We start from the raw sequence: 18904 nt of genomic DNA, 5'->3' as shown, positions 1-18904 counted from the left end.
TGTACATGTATTTGTTTTTTTCTTTTTAAGGAATCCATTGACAGTCTACCCAAATAAAGTATCCCAAAGCTGAAATCAATTAAAATATTTAAGATGTTAAAATGCTATGTATCCCATTCCAAAAAATTCTAATATTAGCACATCCCCAAAAAATGTGAAAACGGAGAGGCTCCTGTGAACCGCAATGCTTCTAACAATTTGAGTTAACATACAATGACATTTTCTGTTTTGGAGTATTAATTTGACAAAGAGCTGTATTTTTGCGGTTAACTAAGCATGCCAAAACTAATCCTTATACTGCAAAGTGTTGCATGTTATTTTTGGTTTTATTAAACATGTAAAGTTTAATAGGTGACATGGTGGCTCAGTGGTTAGCACTGTCACCTTACAGTGAGAAGGTCGCTGGTTCGAGTCTCGGCTGGGTCAGTTGGCATTTCTGTGTGGAGTTTGCATGTTCTCCTCATGTTGGCGTGGGTTTCCTCCGGGTGCTCCGGTTTCCCACACAATACAAAGACATGCGGTACAGGTGAATTGAATGAACTAAATTGGACGTATTGTATGAGTATAAGGATGAGAGTGTATGGATGTTTCCCAGTAATGGGTTGCAACTGGAAGGGCATCAGCTGTGTAAAACATATGCTTAATAAGTTGGCGGTTCATTCCGCTTTGGCGACCCCTGATGAATAAAAAAACTAATTTGAAGGAAAATGAATGAAGGTATAATAAAGGACAATATATCAACATTAATAAAAGAGGATTCAAGAGTTCACACTTAGCTGATGATTGATAATAAGGCTAGTTTGGCGTGCTGTCCCGGGAGAGAGCCCTGAGCTTATAAGATCCTCGAGCCCTGGGCTCCCTCCCAATGCAAGGCGAGAGGGGAGTTTGAGCTTTGGTAGATCTCGATGACTCCCCCTCTTGCTTGTTGTAGCAAAGTGTCAGATATGGATGCTGAAGGTGTACTCAAGAGTTTAGCTAAAATGTTTTGGATTAATTGTTTAGAGTGCTTGTTTTTGAACTGTGGGACGAAACCGAAGGACCCGGGGAAAACCCACGCGACCACGGGGAGAACGAGCAAACTCCGCACAGAAATGCCATCTAGTTTGGAAAGGAATTAAACCAGGGGCATTCTTGCTGTGAGGCAACAGCGCTAATCACTGGCCACCGTGACGCCCGTTTGAAAGGAGGGAAAGTAGGGTTGGGTGAGGGGGTGGGTTCTTCGAGACGAAGATATTGAAATGAGAAAAGTCTGGTTATTTATAGTGAGTTAAGGATCATCTGATAGGATAATCAGTTATTAGCTAAAGTCGGAACAGCTGTGAACAATCATAAGCACATGATCCTCTCGAAATTTGTTTATAAATAAACTTCACAAAAAGTGCAGACACCGCTTAGCCCAAATAGCTTTTTATTTGGCACAGACTAGATATACAGCAATGCTTAGGTTAGCACAAAATTGCAATAGTAATTACAAAATCTTTGTTTTAACACGCACACAGACACACACACACACTAGTACTCACTCGTATATATCCAAACTATACTGCTTACAGTGTTAAATTATGTATATTACAACAAAAGTGAATGAACCAAGCGAATACTTCCAAGGGAAGTGAGCATGCAGACACCCCCTGCTGTACTGTATTTACACAAATCCAAGCATGAACAACAGCATAAAAGAAGCTTTCATTTTCAGTCTAACGACTAAAACCTCTCTTGTGGATCAGTCTAAAATATAGACTAACATCTTTCTGGTCAGCACGAAACGGACCAAAATCGCTCCCAAAACATCCAAGCTGCCATCTGTGTTTGCGTTCACAGAACTGTATGAGTCGACCTGAGCATCCATGTAGCAGTCATTTATTTAAACAGTTCTGCGTTGTTCTGATACCAGAGTACAATTCAATGCAACTGCAATCCATGCACTATATGAACTAGGGATGCACTGTTTTTTGGATTCATCTTAAACTCTGCAATAATGTGAAAACATTTTTTGAAAAACTCAACAGCAAGATCATTAAAAACTTGCAAAAAACTTTTGCTTGATTTGGGATAAAACGTCTTGGACAATAAAAGAAACTGCACTTTAGTGAGTCTGTATTTTTCTGGAGCAGCATAATCTATAATTCACATATAGCAGGCATGTCCAAACTCGGTCCTGGAGGGTCGGTGTCCTGCAAAGTTTAGTTCCAACCCCAATGAGACACACCTGGGCAAGCTAATCAAGCTCTTACTAGGCTTTCTAGAAACATCCTTGCAGGTGTGTTGAGGCAAGTTGAAGGTAAAATCTGCAGGACAGTGACCCTCCAGGACCGAGTTTGGACATGCCTGACATATATTAACAGCACTGGCTTTAATTGTTCAGCTTATTAAATAGATACATTCTATTATATGACAAATAAAAGTTAATGTTGTCAAAATAAATATTAAATGGCTTAAAACACCTTTAAAGATTGTCATATTGTAATTTATCTTGTGCCTCTTAAAAGGTTGGACAGTTAAATGTTCAATGGATTCACTTCATATTCAGTTAAATAAATTTAATTCAGAAAAATAAAAACACTTTTACTGTGTAGTACTTCAAGCAAAATCAGTATCGGCTGAACTTTTTTTTGTAGGTCTAAGTCTTGGCCTAAATAATATCCTATCAGTGCATCCCTAATAGGAACGTTAAGCTCTTTCTCCTGGCGCAGTCACAGTTTGGCACTGTAAGGTTGTGGCTTAAATTGCATTGCATTATGAGCCATGTATTAATTTGTGGTATATGTGACTAGATTTATGTCTTCCTATTTAGTGTTCATCCATGCCTCTGGTGTCGATCACATAGAACGTGCTTTTCAGCAAGGCGCACTGCACTGCACTTTTATGTTGCTTAGCAACCACTGTATCAGTCTTGGTGCTGGAGCGCATGACGTCGGGCTCTTTTTACACACAGTGTTGACTTATTTCAACTGCATGTGCACGGAGTGCTCAGTTATAATCCGAGTCAGTTAGAATGCAAGCCATTCGGGCTGCATAAACAGCATGCAAAACGCTCACTGCCAATAGAAAACCATTTCAAAAAGGCACGACTAACCATAATAAACACATTCAGTGTAATTGAGGACTTAAGCAGCATGGTGGCAAACAGCATAAGGACACAATCTATTTTTAATTCTTCTGTGGTGTTAGACCAGTTGGGGTGAAAATAACAATAATTTACAAAGAAAAACAAAATACAGTTGAAGTCAGAATAATTAGCCTCCCTTTGAATATATATATATATATATATATATATATATATATATATATATATATATGTGTGTGTGTGTGTGTGTGTGTGTGTGTGTGTGTGTGTGTGTGTGTGTGTGTGTGTGTGTGTGTGTGTGTTTTGTGTGTGTGTGTGTGTGTGTGTGTGTGTGTGTGTGTTTTTAATATTTACCCAAATGATGTTTAACAGAGCAGGGAAAATTTCACAGTATGTCTGATAATATTTTTTGTTCTGGAGAAAGTCTTATTTGTTTTATTTAAGCTAGAATAAAAACAGTTCTCAATTTTTAATAAACCATTTTAAGGTCAAAATGATTAGCCTTTAAGATATATTTTTTTTCAATAGTCTACAGAACAAACCATTGTTATACAATAACCTGCCTAATTACCCTAACCAACCTAGTTAACTTAATTAACCTAGTTAAGCCTTTAAATGTCACTTTAAGCTGTATAGAAGTGTCTTGAAAGATATCTAGTCAAATATTATTTACTGTCATCATGGCAAAGATAAAATAAATAAGTTATTAGAGATTAGTTATTAAAACTATTATGTTTAGAAATATGTTGAAAAAAATCTCTGTTAAACAGAAATTGGGGAAAAAATAAACAGGGGGCTAATAACTCAGACTTCAACTGTAAAAGCATGAATATGTAGTATTTGGAGTGGATGGATGATTGATGTATTGTAGCGTTAATGTGATCATTTAGTAATAGATTTTTTACTCAACTTCAGGCTATCAAAGATGGAGGTGACTTTTGTTCTTTAGCAGAACATTAAAGAAAATCTAGCTAAAAATGTGGTCTTTAAAATGCAGGTCAACAGATACCAGCACTTCCAGAGTGAAATTATCAAAGACCACAGTTTCAGCTATAAATCGTTTTTAATGCTTTACTAAACAAAAACAAAAAATTCCTAAACATCTTGGATGGTCAAAGGGTGAAAAACATTTGATATTACAATATTTAATAAGCCCTCGGCTTCTCTAAAACTATATATTTTATCACTGAACACTACAAACGTAACATACTTAATTCATGTCAGATATAACTGTAAACAACTCTACTATAATATAAAATATCTAGTTTTTAATATTTCAACCAACCTTAAAATAAATGGCAAACAGAGTGATACCTTAAATAAAATGTTGACCTCTAAATTGAGTTTTCTTATAGGGAAAAAAATAAGATTTTAAAATATTAGTATTCTAGTAATTCTGATAATCTGATATTTCCTAACCAGCTACAATCACTCTAATAGCTCAGAAAGTTAACCTCTTGTTCTTTGGAAAAGCCAACTGGATTTCACACCCTTGATGACGGTTACGTTTAGAGACAGACTTTCTTAAACAAAATTATACATTTTAATGTGACCAATTCGTATGTATTAGCCACTAATTTGTCAATGCATTAACCATAAGATCAGGCTTGAAAGTCTGTAATCTCACATAACATTTACATACGAATGTAACGATTCACTCAACTCACGTTTCGCGATTCTGATCTCATGATTTGATTTTGTTTTAAGCAATTTAAAAAAATGACCTAGTGCCCTTTAATTCTCAAATGCTGCACATTTCTTTGTCAAATTGAAATATATTTCCTCAAAGTAAAATGCTTTTTTTTTTATAATAATAAAAAATGTAACAAATGAAAGAAGTATCTTTAATTAATTAACTAATATTTTGCCTGTGCTTTTTCTTAGCTTGGATTATTTTGGTTTTAAAGAAAGATTAGCACATCTATGCTTTCTAGCATCATTGGCAACTGGCTCTCAGTGAATTGTTACATCCCTAAATTGAAATGTTTATAATAATTAAAAGGCACTTTTGGTGTAGGGCTTTACTTAAAACACACGAATGACAAAGTAATTAGCTCCTTTCACACATACTGTAAAATTATTGGTAAATTAACATCAAGAAATCATGTGTAAACAGACGCTTGAAAATATAATAATAAAATAAATACCGGAAAATGTTTTCCACCAATTTTCTGGAATGAAAAATGATCACATTACCAATAATTTTCCAGAATTCTGCTGTTTTTAAAACCAAATGACCAAAAAAAAAATTAAAATCAGGTCATTTGATTGCAGTTCACTGTGTGAAAGGGGCTAATAAGTGTTGTGCTTGCACAAAGTGTCCCTCTTAAATAGGGCCACACAGTTGACACCTGTTTTCACGAATGTTCATTAGCATAATGAGAATAAACGGAGTCCGCCTCCCTCCTCTCCATCAAACAGCTCCAAATGCTGATCAATAAATATTGAATCTCCAGTATTTCCCTAAACCCCAGTGTCTTCCTCTTCCTCTCCATCCTCCTGTTGCGAGAGCAGCCTGTAGTGTTCGGGAGCCAGTGTCAGGAAGGCGGAGTGGGGCCGATTTCGCTCTTGGTCCATCGTGCAGTGATGGTGGTTTGGCTCCGGCTCGGCTGAACTGCATTTGGAGTATAGTTCTCGCGGAGGCTGGATCTCTCCCTCCTCCACTGGAAGGTTCAGTCCGCCTCGGAGGAAGGACAGAAGGTAGCCAATGGGCACTGGGAGAGATGCCACGATGATCAGCATGGAGAGCACCACCAGAGCCCATCCGGGATACTCCAGACTGGCTTCAGAGCCCTGACAGAGTGAGAAATGCTATTACGAAATACTGTGGAAATATGCTTTTATAAATACAGTGAAAGTCAGTGGGGTTCTGATCAAAACCAAACATTTTATTTTAATAAATGTATGTATATTTTAGCAACATTTTGGGCTTCATAAGTGTGTGTAGGTGTTTATATATTAACTTGCCTAGTTAACTTGATTAACCTAGTTAAATAAGCCTTTAAATTGCTCTTTAAGCCTAATATTTTTTCAAAATAACTAGTAAAATGTTATGTACGGTCATCATGGCAAAGACAAAGCAATAAATTAGGTGTAATTGAAATAAATACTGATTCACTTCACTATGCATGTGTAAGTATAAATGTAAATAAACTATTACATTTAAAAAGTGTTGAAAACAATCTCTCTATTAAACAGCATTTAGGAAATGTTTTGAAAAAGAATTTCTAGCGAGATCTAATATTTTTTTCTTTAAATGTAACTGTAAATCTTAAATTCAGATATTGATGAATTTCCCACTGGTCTCTTACTTTTTCATTTATTTTTCACTAGAAAATAAATAGTGACTGGATTATTCTATTTTTGAGTGAACTATTTATTCAAATGTATCTAAATTCATCTTTTTAATTAACAATTATTGTAGTTGCAGTTCATATTGTTCCAGTTTATTAAAATGTGTGTAATTTTCCAGTGGTCTCTTACTTTTTTATATATATTTTATTATAAAATAAATAGTGAGAGGATTATTTCATTGTTGAGTGATCTCTTTAAATGTATCTAAAGTCATCTTTTTATTTACCAGTAATTTTAGTTGTGGTTCATATTATTCATATAGATTCGTTTTATTTTGCAATCATTATAGTTATAGTTCATATAGTTGCATTTTATTTAACAATAATTATAGTTATGCTTCTTATTTTTTATATTGTTCCATTTTATTTAACAGTAGTTATAGTTCCTATAATTTCATTTTATTTAACAATCATTGTAGTTATGGTTCATTTAGTTTTATTTTATTTGACAATAATTGTAGTCATGGTTAATATTTTTCCAGGTTATTTGAATGTGTATAATACCGTGGTGTGGTTCCAGGCAGTGTACGTGGGCCGTTTGAAGACCATGCGGAGAAGACTAGCAGCCAGCAGACCCACCATGCCGAGCAGACACACATACTTCCACAAATAACGGTAAACCACCGGAGGGCGCCAATGTAGCATCACTTCCACATCATCCAAGAACCTAAAAAAGAGCAAAATCATGAGCAGATTAAGCAAACAATACTATATAAAGGGATAGTTCACTAAAAGATTAAAATGTAAGTTCTCTAAATGGTTTCAATGCTTCAAAATCAAACAAAAGTGCTTCAGGGGTAATTAACATGTCGGTACTCTTTGGGTAAGGGATTCATAACGATAAACAATGAAATTATTCAAAAGTCCAAGGCAGTCGACCAAGTTTTGCCTTGATGAAGGCAAGTTTTTGCTGAAATGCTTGATGCATTTTTATGGAATAGCTATGTTAATAAAGGCTTTTAAAATATTTTTAAAACATTTTTTTGAGTGCCTTGGACTTGTAATTTTGTTGGTTCCAAAGCTTGTTTTTGATGTTAAAAACAAAAAAAATGACATCATCAATGCTAATTTAGCTGACGTAAAAACCTTGAAATCCACACTCGGATAATAGGCAAAATAATGACAAAAAAAGTTTTAGAATGTATCAAAAGTTTTATCTATCTGAAAATTCCAAATTTACACTAAATTTTGTATCATTATAATCCATTGAAACTACCTTGATATCAAAAGGACATCAAAATCACATCTAACACAGGTGTCAAAAACATGGCAAAAATCTATTATTTTTCAAACGCCAGTGTTAGATGTCAATTTGATGTCCTTTTGACATCAAGGTGCCTGCTCTAAAGAAAAAAAATACTATGGAAGTCAATGATTTCCAGTGTACAACATTTTACCAAATATATTACAGGGTTCAAACTCTTCTCGAAAGTATGGAGCCAGATCAGTCTAAAAAATAATAAAATTACAAAATGAAAATTCTTACATTCGCGCAGCACAATTCACACTTACAAAATACAATTTGTAAATTTGTAAACACACAAGTAAATGGGAATCGTGTTTTGAATTTATGGATTGGATTTGTGTATTTTAACTTGTGTTGTGAATTTACGAATGAGATTTTATAAATGTGAATTGTGTTGTGGATGTATGAATTGTATTTTGTAAATGTATTATTTTTGAAACTGATCCGGCTCTATTGAAAATACTTCTTAATTTAAAAATCTTACATTTAATTTTTTTACAAGAACTATGACATAATGCATACTTATCAATATTTCAGAAACCACATTGCATATTACCAGTATTAAATTCAACACATTTAATTAAAGTTATTAAAGAACTTTCAAAATGGTTCAAAAACTGTTTTAAAAATATTACGTGTAAATTAAACGTTAAATACAGGAAGCACTTTCATGATACTACATATGCCGGGGAATTAAGAAAGGTGCTTGATTTGAAATGAATGGGGCTTTAAAAAGTTCTTGAATCTGCTGTTCATGAAAGAGTAAAAACCCTTATACTATTAGATGTTCAACAGAAGAAAGAAACACAGGTTTCTAACAAGTAGAGGGTGAGTAAATGATGACAGATTTTCATTTTTGTGAACCATCACTTTAACTCATGTATAATCAGCATATAAAACAAAGATTCCTCACCGATCTGCACCGTAAATCCACGCCACGCTGACGGTCTCAAAAATGACAACAATGATCAGTGGCAGCGTGGCAGAATAATCATCGAACATGGTCACAAAGTAGTTGCCACTCCTCTGAGTGAAGAGCAGACCAATGAAGAAGCCCAGAATACAGCTACACACTGCAGATTAAACACATGATGTGACATTTAGAGCTAGAACTCAAAATCCTTTAGTATTTACGTGTCTATTTGTGTGTACCTGTCAGCATGGTCTTGTGGCGTCCCAGTACTCGGAAGTTGTCCATGAGCGGGGTCAGAATACCCTGCATGGTGCCAAACATGGTGGACAGGCCCAAATTCAGCAGCATGAGGAAGAACAGCGTCGACCAAAATGGACTCGCAGGAAACAAAGCCATCGCTTCAGTAAACGCTATAAACGCCAAACCCGTTCCCTCCACTCCCTGAGAGAAAGGCAAACAGGATGGATGGACTTGAACAAGTAGGAATAATATAAGATACAAAATATGCACTAAAGGCCACTTTATTAGGTATTTCTATTTAATTGCTTGTTAAATTAGGGACCCACTTTATTTTAAAGTCTGTGTGAAATCAAAATGTACTTTTTTTTTTTTTTGCTAGCGCACATTGTTCTTCTTTAGGTAAACAATTAATCCATGCAAGTTAATCCACTGGAACAAAATTTTGTATTGGTAATCTTCAATCAAATTCTGAACATTTTCTTCAGCGTTTGGAATAGGAGTGTAAGGTATCACAGTTGCTCCGTGACTTATACGGATCACAACCCACAGTTCGGAACACATGCGGCCTGCAGATTAATACATTTTTTTTACTGGTAGATTAATCCTAAATTTGTAACGATTTGTACTTGTTTAGCCTGCATTAATGCATTCATTGTAAGCTGCACGACTAATCATTAAAAGATTGAGATCTCAACACCCACGCAACATAAATTATTAATGATGGTGATTTGCATACGTTTATTAATACATCAAATCGCTGCATTCAATTCTGAAAACGCAAAAATCAAGATAGAGATTCAGTCATTAGACTTTTGAGCTTGTTATGAAGTTACCAACAGTACTGGAATAACAGTTTATAGTTTAGATACAACCACTGATGTTTATGGTAAAGATTCAATTTAACGACGCTCAAAAATAAAAGTTGTAGGCAGCACTTACATTATTTGACCAATAGGTGGCGACAACCAGCCATCAATAATAATAATAATAATGCCACTGAATAATTCTTCAAAAATGACACATCTAGCAATGAAAGATGACGTTTTATGAGTAAATAACTGAATCATTTGTTGAAAATGAGACAAAAAATAATCATGGGTTGTATAGTGTTAGATTTCTACATTTAGTGCTATCAGCAACAGTAGTAACAATGAATTTTTCACAGTACTGAATATTTTACTATTTTTATTCAGTTGATTATTTCTTCATTTTATTTTTAATAAAATCACAGGTTTTAAGTTCTGTTTGTTAAAACCAAAAGTGTCTTTCAGTACTGTTTTTGTGATAAATGGAAAGCAAATGACATTTGTCTCCTCCCTTTTTAGCTGATCCGAAAAATGGTCTGATTCGTGCCTAATAAGCCATAATGTGATTCGAACCGTGAGATTTGTGATCCGTTACACCACTAGATTGGAGTGTGGGTTCAGCTTCAGGCACAATATTCTTAACCACCTCCTTCTTACCATTAGTTTGTTATGAGGGAGTGATGCGCAAGAAGAAAGCACCGCCCCCTATTCAATATTCTGTTTCAGTTGACTTAATTACCATGTATTTACATTTTAAATTAATCATTTGGTACTATGCACTTATTATGTGAATACATGTTTTTGCATTGTACTCATATTTTAATAATAATTATCTGAATGTAATTAATTTCTGTAATTACATTTATAAATATAGCTGCAATCAGCTATATATTTGGGTTCAAGTGATTTGAGGCCAATTTTATTGTAGTATTTTTTCTTTAGTAAATCTGAATTTTGTTTAAAGTGTTTCAAATATAATATATTTACCATTTCAGGCAAGTCAAGATAGAAAAACAGCATTTAGCACCTTTTTAACAGTTGTAATAGACTGCAAAACAGCTTTTCTTACTAGTTTTTGTCTCATTTCTAGTCTAAATATCTTTCAATTCCTTAAATCAAAAATGATTTCTAGATAAGGTAAAATAATGTTTTGTTTACAGAAATAATATGCTCAAATTAAGAGAGTTATAATATAAAAAAGCAAGTGAAACAATATTTTTTTCAAAGTAAAAAGAAGATTCAAGAGTTCACACTTAGCTGATGATTGATTATAAAGCCCTGAGCTCAAAAGATCCTCAAGCCATGGGGCTCCCTCCCATTTGAAGGGTGAGAGGGGAGTGTGAGCTTGGGTGGATCTCGAGAACTCCCCTGCTATAAGTAAAAAATTATGAATTACTGTGGAAATATACTGCTGGCTAGAGCTAGTCTACAGTGCCAATTTGGTTTGTTTAATTCACTCAAGTTGCATATATTTGGACTGTGGGAGAAAACCCGGGGAAAACCCACTCAAGCACTGGAAGAACATGTAAACTCTGCATGGAAACATCTGCATAGAAGCTTTGTAAAGGACTTGAACTAGTGACGTTCTTGCTGTGAGGCAACAGTGCTAACCACTGGGCCGCCATGCTGCCCTGTCTAGAAAGAAAGGTGGATTCTTCAAAACAAAGATACTGAGGAAAGAAACTCTGGTTATTTATGGTGAGTTAGGAATTGACTGATTGGTAGATCATGTATTAGCTAATGCAGGACCTGCTGTGCTTAATCATAAGCACGTGCTCCTTTTGAAATTTATGAAGTTTATAAATGAACAGCACTTATTTTGCTTGCCCCACTGGCAGATTATTTAGCTTATAAATTACCAGGAAGTCATTTCTTCTGGAACTAATCTTTTAATGCAAATATCAACCAAAAATCAATCAATCACTTGACAATGCATTTAGGTATGTGGACGTGGTCAAGATGATCTGCTGGAAGAAGGAAAAAGGAGGAAGAAGATTCAAGAGACTTGAACTACCGAAGTGGCCGGTGTGTGTGAACCATACCTTGCTCATTTCTCTCTCCAGGTCACAGTCAGTGATATTAGATCCTAGCAGGCTTCCGTAGCTGCTGTACCATTGCCTGTAGTCTTGAAGAACCACTGATTTAGGGTCGGACATGTTGAACAATGGCCGCCAGTGCTGAGATGAGCCAGTCTGTGCCATTTCTGCCATTCTGGCCACGTTCCTGCAGAGCAACATTAACATTGATGTTAAAGAAAAGACATTTTTAATATGAGGTAAAAACTCTAGCTTGGTGTATATTCAAGGGGGACAAAAATTATGAAAATAAGAGGATTTACAGTACAGCAATCATATTGCATGGTTATTCACAGTACTAATTATAATAAATAATGTTTCTTGAAGACCAAATCAGCATCATTATGCTAATTTTAGAAATATTCAGATGAAAATTCAGTGTTGCATTCAAAAGAATATAACATTTGTATATTCAAATAAAAAATGAGCCTTTTTTTTTACAATGAATTAAATGTATATATTTTGATCAAGAGCATAAAAGACATTGAATAATTATATTACTAGTGCTGTTTGATTAATTGTGACTAAACAGGCCCACACGGAATCTGCGTGCGCAGAATTCCGCAGAATTTTAGGCCATCATTGAGTCTATTTATTGACTTGTGTAAATGTGTGTAGATTCATATTTATTCAGTTTTTAAATTAATTTCAGTAATATTATCGACTAATATGAAAATATTTATATGATTTATGCACAATACAGTTTGTAAAGTAAAATTTTCTGTCTTTTAGTAAATATATTATATGAGAGACTTGCTTTGTTTATCAAATAAGGTGGATCTAATTGAATTTGCATTGTAAACATTAAATACAAGTTAAAAAGGTATTGCTTTTTATTTTCTATATTAAGGTTTTAGTTATGATACTCCCAAAATCATTCCGCATAAATCCGCAGATTTTTACCAAAAATTCTGCGCAGAAATGGCAAAAAATGTCTGCAGATTCCGTCTGGCCCTACTCATTGCATACAAAATAAAAGTCTGTATTTACATATTAAATAATACACATACATATATTATGCAAATATAAATGCATATATTCAAATATGTACATATTAATATTTACATGAAATTTAGTTTTCTATACATTTTCTATACACGTGTACATATATACATAGATGTGCATATTTATTTATACATTATAAATACACACACTACACACAATATAAATATGTAAACGTAAACTATTATTTTGTACGTGATAAGTTATTAAATTTTATTAGGGCGACACGGTGGCTTAGTGATTAACACAGCAAGATGGTTGCTGGTTCGAGTCCCGACTGGGCCAGTTGACATTTCTGTGCGGAGTTTGCATCTTCTCCCTGCTTTGGCGTAGACTTCTTCCGGGTGCTCCGGTTTTCCCCACAGTCCAAAGACATGCGCTGTAGGTGAATTTAATAAACTAAATTGGCCGTAATATACGTGTATGAATGAGTGTGTATGGGTGTTTCCCAGTGCTGGGCTGCAGCTAGAATGGCATTCGCTGTGTAAAACATATGCTGGATAAGTTGGCAACCCCTGATGAATAAAGGGACTAAGCAGAAGGAAAATGAGTGAATAAAAGTTGCGATTAATCACCTAACAGCACATGTAACACCACAAACTTCTGAACAGTAATGAGCCCTTAGATCTGTTGACAGTCCAATAAATACAGTTATAGTGAGAAACTGAATACAGCAAATCAAAATGATTTGGCACCTTTGATATAACTCATCTGTAAACCAAACATTATCATAACTATTCATTAACATAGAAAAGAATAGAATATAATCTTTATTGTCATTGTGAAGGAACATCAAAATTAAAATAAAAAAGCAGGCTGATGTAAATTAAAAGTTAAAAACGAAGAGGCTGCTAACTGAATGTCATATCAAGATATTGATTTCCGGACATGAAGCACTTGGTAAAATCAGGACGACCAAATTAAAGAAGGAAAAAAAAAAAACAAGAGCAAAATGAGCAGATTGTCACTTACGTTGCGACACAATCCAGAGCGATGTTCTTGGCTCTAAAACCGAGGACCACAAAGACAACCAGAGAGGCCAGCACTGAGGTCATGAAGTTGATGCCAGAGACCATGATGGCGTCCCGGTGGCAGTTGTTATGAATAGGGTTGTAGGACGAATAAGCGATCACAGAGCCGTAACCCAGACCCAGAGCAAAGAAGACCTGAGTGGCAGCCTGACGCCAGACCTGCACCTCCCCCCAAATCTCCACCTAATCAAACACAGAATAATAAAGCGTAATCACTTAAATCACACTTAATGCATCTGATATGTCTGTTATTGGAGTAGCGTGTCACCTTAGGATAAAACATATATTTGATGCCATCTATTGCTCCGTCCAGCATGAGGCCTCTGATGAGAAAACAGATGAGCACTGCGTAAGGGAACACAGAGGAGAAATACATCACCTGTATTGAGAAATAGAGAAACACACAACATTTATTTTTCAGATTGTCTACCTTCTTTTTAACCAACTAATCTGCGGCTAGGCATACAATACCAATGTAGCCTATGTAATATGGAGCCAGATCAGTCTCAAAAATAATACATTTACAAAATAACATTTATACATCTACAGCACAATTCACAGTTACAAACTCCAATTTGAAGTTCAAAACACGATTCAAAAATACACAAACTCAATTCGTAAGTTCAAAACATGATTAGAAAATCACAAATTCAATTCCTAAATTTAAAACACAATTCAAAAATACACAAATCCGATTCGTACATTCAAAACATGATTCAAAAATACGCAAATCCAATTCGTAAGTTTAAAACACGATTCAAAAATACACAAATCCAATTTGTAAGTTCAAAACATGATTAGAAAATGCACAAATCCAATTTTTAGATTCAAAACACGATTTAAAAACACACAAATCCAATTTGTGAATTCAAAACACGATTCGTAAATATGCAAATTCATTCCTAAATTCAAAACACAATTCAAAAATACACAAATGCAATTCGTAAGTTTAAAACACGATTAAAAAAATACATGAATCCAATTCGTTAGTTCAAAACATGATTCACATTTACTTATGCTTATGTATACTTGCGTTTACAAATTGGATTTTGTAAGAGTGAATTGTGCTGTGCATGTAAGAATTTCTATTTTGTAAATGTATTATTTTTAAGACTGATCTGGCTCCATGTGTGTACACTGTAAAAAATATCCATAAATTAGCAGTTTTCTGTATTTTGTTTTTCATGTTTTCATTTATTTTTACTTCCCATTATTTATTTATGCTTTTGAATTGCATTATGGGACCTTGATCTTTCTTCAAACAACATTTAACCTTAAAAAGTTTGAAAAAGTGACTTTTATTAACATTTTTAATAGTGTAAAGTGATATATCGTATGAGTTGGTGTTGTATATTAAAATGCATAAACCTTGTACTAAACTGGCAGTATATTTTCTGCTATTTCAGAGACATATATATATATATTTTTTTTTTTCTTATACATTATATTATTTCAAACTACTAAAATGTCACTAAAAGTCATTTTGTTTAACTGTAGAGTTGAATTTTCAACATCAAAAGTCGACAGAGCAGAGATTACGATTCTAATCCCATAATGCAATTCACAACAGTATATAAACAAACTGTTAATTAGCATATTATTTTTTTACAGTGTAGCCTATACAACAAAACAAGTACACATTACAAGCACACACTTTTCCATAAATATTCAGCTTACACACATACAGTAAATACCTAAATAAAGTAAAATGAAGAAAAGTCACAACCAACATTTATAGATTAATGCTTTGTTCATTCACACCGAAACATCTGCTGTTTTGGATGTTTGGGCAGCCATTGTGAAAACATTATGCCTTCTAATATATGGTAAAATTAATTGGCAAGCTATTTTGTGTTTTACAGACATCTAATAGATGACTAAACATAGAAGTCTAGGCTAATTCAAGTCTAAATTTGGTTTGTCTGTAAAAGTCTAACAGACATCTAACAACAGTCCAAAGTATATATTAGTCATCATATAGACAGACTTCATGTCATTCATTCCTGTCTATTCGATGACTTGCCAATTGTCAAACTATTATTAGATGTCTGTTAGATTTTTACTGACAGATCAAATTTAGATTTGAATTAGCCAAGACTTTTAGGTTTAAATGTCTATCAGATTTCTTTTTAGCAGGGTTCCCACTTTAAGCCTAATATAAATTAAGAAACTTTGCTGCTGAACCATGGCTGCAGCAAGCACAATGATATTATGCAGCTGAAAATAGTCCTGAGCTAGGTAACAGCATTGCGAAATTTCATTGCTATGGCAGTGGTATGGCAGCAAAGTTCCTTGTTTATAATGTCAGAATCAGAGTATACTTCCGAGCCATATTGACATATATCAAATTTTTTTGCCATCTTAGTTCATGATGTAAATACAGAAGAGTCAAGCTTTAAATAGGAAAATTAGGAAAATAGGAAATAGAAAATAACAGAAAACTATTTTTTTCCTTTTTTTGAGTGAGATGCTAATGGTCTAATCTGATTCAATGATTTATGCTAAGCTAAGCTAAAAGTGTCCCACCATACCCAGAGATCATCTGAAGGGATTCAAAAATGGTAAAAATCAACAGTTTAACTATTCACTTGATAAGTCGTGATGTAGGACATACTGTTTCCGGGTCCAAGAAGTTACACAATTGAATTGAGAAAATATTAGTTTATGACCAGAGATGGGAAGTAACGAAGTACAAATACTTTGTTACTGTACTAAAGTAAATGTTTCTGGTATCAGTACTGTACTCCACTACTTATTTTTTCTGACAACCTTTTTACTTTTACTTCTAACATTTTTACACAAATATCTGTACTTTCTACTTCTTACATTTTTAAACCGGGCTCGTCACCTTTTTTTTGTGTATTTGGTGGCACGATCTATATTATTTCTTGTCATTGCGAAATATGAATGTATTTTGATGCAGTGTCTATTTTTCCTCATTGTATGCCTGTGTACTGCACAGCCTTTTCGTGCCGTCGGCTAGTTTATGAAGATTACTATTAAAAGGCTAGGATGACTACGCAGATGTGACAGAGGGAGTCTGCGAATTTAACATGACTGATGCTCCCCTGTTTACACGGTAATAAGACACCTTTTGCTCGTTCAGATCACAGGTAAACAGTTTTTATAGATTTTTTTTTAATTGATTATATGATTTTGCACATACCTGTAGGCCTAAACTGTTCTCTATAATTAATCATTTTTAACAAATGTTTTACAACAACAAAAGTAAGTATACTGGGCAATTTATAAATAAAAAATATAATGCAAAAGATCATGTGAAAATGTCGCTTCATTCTGTCATCATTTTGTGTCATTTTGGCACATTTCTCACATCAGAACTAAAACCTACAAAAGCCAGTCTCCTGCTCAATATTCTTAGTTCATCTCTCAAAACTAAGTTTTTGTGCCAATGAACATGTCAGTTGCGTCAGAATGACATGTCCTTGTGTCACTGTGTACGGATTAGACTCAAATTACTTAGTAGTCATGTTGTCAGTATATCAGTGTACTCTGGGGGTCTGTTCTAATGTAAACTGTGGCAATATTTTTCTTGGCCGTTTGTACTGTAAGTAGTTGCCAGATCATGTCATTGTGATACAGAAAGGAAAAGACAGCACTGCATAGCACAAAGAACAAACAAAACAAAAAAATGTGAACATAGGACAACCTCCTTTTAGACTGTCATTAAAAAAAAGTTGTAGACAGATTTTGAAAAAAGTCTAAAGGAAACGTATAAAAACAAATTATAAAAAAGTCATCAAGACTGTGGTTAAAACGGGTACTTTTAACTTTTTTACTTTTGTACATTCTCAAGGCGGTACTTCTTTACTTTTACCAGAGTTGTTTTAAACATGAGTATCTGTACTTCTACTTAAGCAAAGGATGTGTGTACATTTGCCATCTCTGTTTATGATCACTTCCTATCACACAAAGTGAATTTTATATAAAATCATGGTGTACACAGCAGTCTCGGGACACGCTGCATCAGACATCAGATATATTGTGATCTTGATTTCGAAAGTATTACAGCTCTTTGTAAATGTTTAATATTTGCATGTGTTGAGCCTACACAGAGTCTGATAGAGTGCTTGGACACGGTAGCTGCTTTGCGTGACGTCACACTTAACAAGTGGATAGGAGAGTTGTCAAATGAGCCCATTATCAAAAAAAGTGATGTTCCTTTAGCTTCAAGTGCATTTGTGCTTGATAAAATTCAGATTTTTATATGTTTATTTGCAAAAAGGAAGGGCTATAAAGGTAAAAATATCTCATAAATATCATTAGTTCAGTAACAAACAGTAAGCGAAATGATGTCATGATAGGAAACTAAAAGTGTGTGTGTGTGCGCGTGTGTGTGTGTGTGTGTGCGCTTTGTACCTTGGCTGAAGACTTGATGCCCTTGATCATGGCGAGACACACTATAGCCCAAGCGGCAAGAAGACAGCCGGTCATGATGGGGTTAAACTCTCCTGACTGGTCTATGGAGTCTGAGATATCCAGAGCCTTCCTGAACCAGAAATATGAGGTAGGAGAGCTTGCAGCACATTCTTTCACTGAAACAGGAGGATGAGATGTGTTACAACACGGCCACGCATAGACCTTTTGAATCAAAGACATGCAATATACACAAAGAGTGCGATTATTAGGGATGTTGCGCGTTAGTGAAGAGTGATGAGCTGATGCTGCACTAATTAGCTGACAGATGAAGTCAAAACACTCTTCATATTTCAACAGAATGATGATTTTGCTTTGAGTTGGCCAATAATGAAATGTACTCTTTCTTATAATCCCTCATCTTAAATTTGAATGGAATGGGATTTACTGTTCTTTTGGAAGCTTCATGTTTTCATTAAAACATTTATTCATGAAAAAGCACACACAACTCACACACTAGTCATACGTCTAGATTGGTAAGCAGTCATGAGAAAAACGCTGTTATAAATGAATGGCGTAACTAACAGAATTACTTTTTTATGTAAAGAGTGAGCAAATAAATCACTGTTTCCCCCATTACAACCCCCGTAATCACCATAAAAATATTAAATTTGATGGGTGTCTCTCACATTGTCTTACAGCAACATATAGTATAGAATGTTTAATACCATTCATTTATTTAATTTTGTGTAACTTTAAGTAACGTGCCCATCTCTGGTGGTAACTTTTTAAAT

The 18904-nt window shown here is 34.4% G+C and overlaps 1 protein-coding gene and 1 long non-coding RNA gene across 22 annotated transcripts in view; one reads left to right on the top strand and one right to left on the bottom strand.

The window, feature by feature from the left end:
• LOC137490516 (uncharacterized) overlaps positions 1 to 18904 on the top strand; it is a 104621-nt gene that overhangs the window by 67641 nt on the left and 18076 nt on the right. For 4 of the 14 annotated variants that reach the window (XR_015480543.1, XR_015480546.1, XR_015480550.1 and 1 more), the window contains exons 10-14: positions 5582 to 5868; positions 6941 to 7035; positions 8826 to 9058; positions 11566 to 11650; positions 18125 to 18261. This is a non-coding gene — a long non-coding RNA (uncharacterized LOC137490516). Of the gene's footprint in view, positions 1 to 5581; positions 5869 to 6902; positions 8269 to 8825; positions 9059 to 11565; positions 11651 to 18124; positions 18262 to 18904 lie in introns of those variants that run through there. The other 10 variants (XR_015480547.1, XR_015941962.1, XR_015480552.1 and 7 more) reach the window with 8 other exon arrangements.
• The window catches only part of slc6a16a (solute carrier family 6 member 16a), a 44229-nt gene continuing 29082 nt past the window's right edge, over positions 3758 to 18904 (bottom strand). For 4 of the 8 annotated variants that reach the window (XM_087244133.1, XM_087244130.1, XM_087244132.1 and 1 more), the window contains 8 exons: positions 18114 to 18289; positions 14002 to 14112; positions 13675 to 13916; positions 11668 to 11848; positions 8819 to 9020; positions 8580 to 8739; positions 6925 to 7087; positions 3758 to 5860 (listed from right to left, as the gene is read on the bottom strand). In XM_087244133.1, the coding sequence (XP_087100259.1) occupies positions 5531 to 5860; positions 6925 to 7087; positions 8580 to 8739; positions 8819 to 9020; positions 11668 to 11848; positions 13675 to 13916; positions 14002 to 14112; positions 18114 to 18289 (1565 nt within the window). In that variant the 3' untranslated portion in view covers positions 3758 to 5530. Of the gene's footprint in view, positions 5861 to 6924; positions 7088 to 8579; positions 8740 to 8818; positions 9021 to 10027; positions 10997 to 11667; positions 11849 to 13674; positions 13917 to 14001; positions 14113 to 18113; positions 18290 to 18904 lie in introns of those variants that run through there. The other 4 variants (XR_015480539.1, XR_015480538.1, XM_087244135.1 and 1 more) reach the window with 2 other exon arrangements.

This window comes from Danio rerio, chromosome 3 (assembly GCF_052040795.2).
Source record: "Danio rerio strain M-AB ecotype USA chromosome 3, GRCz13ab, whole genome shotgun sequence".
Classification (NCBI taxonomy): domain Eukaryota; kingdom Metazoa; phylum Chordata; class Actinopteri; order Cypriniformes; family Danionidae; genus Danio; species Danio rerio.
Note: the sequence above shows the minus strand (reverse complement) of the source record. Positions and strands in the feature narration are given on the sequence as shown.